The sequence below is a fragment of the Piliocolobus tephrosceles genome, chromosome 21 (genome assembly GCF_002776525.5).
Source record: "Piliocolobus tephrosceles isolate RC106 chromosome 21, ASM277652v3, whole genome shotgun sequence".
NCBI classification, from domain to species: Eukaryota; Metazoa; Chordata; class Mammalia; order Primates; family Cercopithecidae; genus Piliocolobus; species Piliocolobus tephrosceles.
In genome coordinates, this window is record NC_045454.1 from 1,517,867 (window position 1) to 1,521,211 (window position 3,345).

At 57.0% G+C, this 3,345-nt stretch overlaps 1 protein-coding gene across 1 annotated transcript in view; it reads right to left on the reverse strand.

Annotated features, from left to right (window-relative positions):
- RDH13 (retinol dehydrogenase 13) overlaps positions 1 to 2,790 on the reverse strand; it is a 4,721-nt gene extending 1,931 nt beyond the window's left edge. The window contains exons 1-3 of the mRNA XM_023201173.3: positions 2,514 to 2,790; positions 2,184 to 2,396; positions 1,254 to 1,355 (exon numbers count right to left, since the gene is read on the reverse strand). Coding sequence (XP_023056941.1) covers positions 1,254 to 1,355; positions 2,184 to 2,396; positions 2,514 to 2,577 — 379 coding nt within the window. The 5' untranslated portion in view covers positions 2,578 to 2,790. The remainder of the gene's footprint in view (positions 1 to 1,253; positions 1,356 to 2,183; positions 2,397 to 2,513) is intronic.
- Positions 2,791 to 3,345: the final 555 nt, after the last annotated feature.

Consider the following 3,345-nt stretch of genomic DNA (forward strand, 5'->3'; position numbering starts at 1 on the left):
CTCTTGTTGCCTAGGCTGGAGTGCAGTGGCACAATCTCGGCTCACCACAACCTCCACCTCCTGGGTTCAAGCGATTCTCCCGCCTCAGCCTCCCGAGTAGCTGGGACCACAGGTATGCACCACCACACCCGGCTAATTTTGTATTTTTAGTAGAGATAGGGTTTCTCCACGTTGGTCAGGCTGGTCTCAAACTCCCAACCGCAGGTGATCCGCCCGCCTCGGCCTCCCAAAGTGCTGGGATTAGAGGTGTGAGCCATGGCACCCAGCCTTAATTTTTGTATTTTTAATAGAGATGGGGTTTCACCATGGTGGCCAGGCTGGTCTCGAACTCCTGACCTGAGGTAATCCACCTGCCACAGCCTCCCAAAGTGCTGGGATTACAGGCATGGCTATTAGCCTGGCCAAGTTAAGATTCCTGATGCCAACCACTTCACCCACTCCATGTTTTTCAGGATTATAAACACTAGTTATAAAGCTTGAACTGGCTGGGGGTGGTGGCTCACGCCTGTAATCTCAGCACTTTGGGAGGCTGAGGCAGGTGGATCACCTGAGGTCAGGAGTTCGAGACTGGCCTGACCACTATAGTGAAACCCCACCTCTACTAAAAATCCCAAATTAGCTGGGCGTGGTGGTGTGCACCTGTAATCCCAGCTACTTGGAGACAGGAGAATCGCTTGAACCTAGGAGGTGGAAGTTGCCATCATGCCATTGTAGTCAAGCCTGGGTGACAGAGCAAGACTTCATCTCAAAAATAAATAAATAAATAAATAAATAAAGCTCCAACTGTTGATTCCGCCTGTTCTCTGGGCGGGGCACTGTGCTGGCCCTTTTAAGGAAGGTCTTGTCTAACCCTCCCAGTGCCTGTGAGGTGAGTCCTGTTATGGCCTCCACTCTGCAGATGAAGAAACAGGCTCAGAGGGCTAACAGCACTTCCCCAGGAGGCACGGCTGGTTTGGGGTGAAGCTGGAGTTACCCTGAGCACAGCCTGACTCCAGGAGTCAGCTCCACGGCCTCTTCCTCTGAGACACGGTTTTCTCATCGGCTAGTGGGGCTCTGCCTGCTTCTTGAGGCTGTTAGAGGTTGGCAGGCCAGGTCGACAGAGGAAAAGGACCCGCCCTGTGCCTCAGAAGACACGGGCGAGGAGCAGGCATGAGGCCCCAGGTACCGTCTCTGAGGGAGGGTCCTGGGCCCTGGGCTGAGAAAGCCGGGGTGGAGGGCTCAGCGTGGAGACCCCAGGCTGGGAGGGGACTCACCGAGCGTGGTGCTGGAGAAGGTGGAGCCATGGATGCCCGTGTGTCTGCCCAGCTCTGTCCTGGCCACGCCGGGGTGCAGGGCGTTGACAGTCACACCAGAGCCTGGGGAAGAAACAGAAGATTGAGGGAGAGGTTCAGCCTTACCTGGAAGGCTGTGGCAGCCTACACCCAGCTGTGCGGCTTCCGGGCGCCAGGCTGCTTCCTACACTCAAACCCCATCGTCCCTCTTCTCTGAAATCTTAGTGAAGTCATCTTATCTTGCAGGGCGGCTCTGCCACATGGCTGCTGGGAGCCGAGCTTTCCTGGAGGGCTTGATAAACCCAGAATGCTGAGCTCACCCCGAGAGTCCAAATCGGTGGGTGAGGGTGGGATCTAAGATACTGTAACTCTGACCAGCTCCCACTGGGGCTGGCACAGCTGGTCCACAGACCATCTTTCAGAAGCAAAGGCCCAGCACAGATTCCTCAACCTCAGCACTATGGACGCTGTGGATCGGGAGGAGTGAGGGGCCGTCCTCTGTGCTGTAGGACATTGAGCAGCATCCGGGCCTTTACCCTCCAGATGCCCAGAGCAATCTCTCCCCCACCCAGCTGTGATCACTGTTGTTTCCAGGCACTGACGACTGTGGGCCAGAACTGCCCCTGGTTGAGACTCACTGGCTGGAGCCAAAAGGCTGAGCTGCCTGCCCAACAGCAGCAGGGAAGGACACCTGATCCAGGCAGACTAGACCACCTGGGATGAACAGACAATCATCAGAAGAATGATCGATTAGTGATGTCTGCTTCAGGCACCAGAAGGGGGCAGGGTGGTCCGTGTGCTCTACTTTCACGGATTCTGTTGTGGAGCCACAGCTTGGCCTCCCATCAGCCTAGAAGGGCTGCTCTAGGCTCGGAGTAAAGCAAGAGGGAGGCCGAGCCTAGCGCCCCGCACCTTGCAGCCGCCGGCTCAGCTCCTTGGTGAAGAGGACGATGGCCAGCTTGCTCTGGCAGTAGGCGGCTTTGGTGTTATACTTCCTCGTCTGCCAGTTCAAGTCATCAAAGTCTATGTGCCCAGCAACATGGGCCAAGGACGAGAGGTTGATGATCCGCGAAGGGGCTGAGGCTTTCAGCTTGTCCAGCAGCAAGTTCGTCAAGAGAAAGTGACCTGGATTAAGGATGAAAAAAGGTCACTTTTGGCTCACGCCTAAAATCCCAGCAAATTGGGAGGACGACGGAGGAGGATCGCTTGAGCCCACGGGGCAGCCGCCTGCCCAGGCCTCACCCAGGTGGTTAACGCCAAACTGCATCTCGAAGCCGTCCTCGGTGGTCCAGTGGGGGCACCGCATCACGCCCGCGTTGTTGATTAGAATGTCCACTCGCTCCTCCTCTGGAACAGAGGGGTGGGGAAGGAGACATCAGCGTGAGGACAGACCCCAGCCTGAGGCAGCAGGAGAAACGTTCCTGTGCTCCCGGAACCCGTGAACATGGCCTGTGCCGGAAACAGGGTCTGTGCTGAAGTGGCCACGTCAGGAAGAGGTCATTAGGGTGAGCCCTAATCCAGTGACTGGTGTCCTCATAGGAAGGGAAAACAGAGACAGACACACACGGGGAGAAGGCCACGTGTGGACGGAAGCGGAGACCCGAGAGGCGCAGCTCCAAGATGAGTGTGGGCGCCCCCCGCTGGAAGTGGAAGAGGCTGGGGATTACCGCCCCTCTCACAGGATCACAGCCACAGGGACACCGTGATCCAGACTGCCGGCTTCCGGACCTGTGAGCGAATGCGTGTCTGAGGGTGTAAGCCACTGGGTTTGAGGTACCTCGTTACAGCAGGCCCAGGACACTCACACCCCCTCCATCTAAGCCTTAGGACTCTTTCCTGCAGCAGCCCCGAGGCCAAACGGGGTTACCGGTGCGAGCCCTGGCACTGCGGGTTTGCAAGTGCGGTCTCATTCCCAAGCCTGCCACCTCACTCGCACAAACAGGGCACACAGATGGAGACTGCGGCCTCCGTTTCCTCAGCTGTAAAATGCGCTGAACCACAAGGCCTTCCTCCCTATATCACTCAGCTCGGGTTCCATAACAAAGTGCCACAGACAGGTGGTTTAAAACCTCAC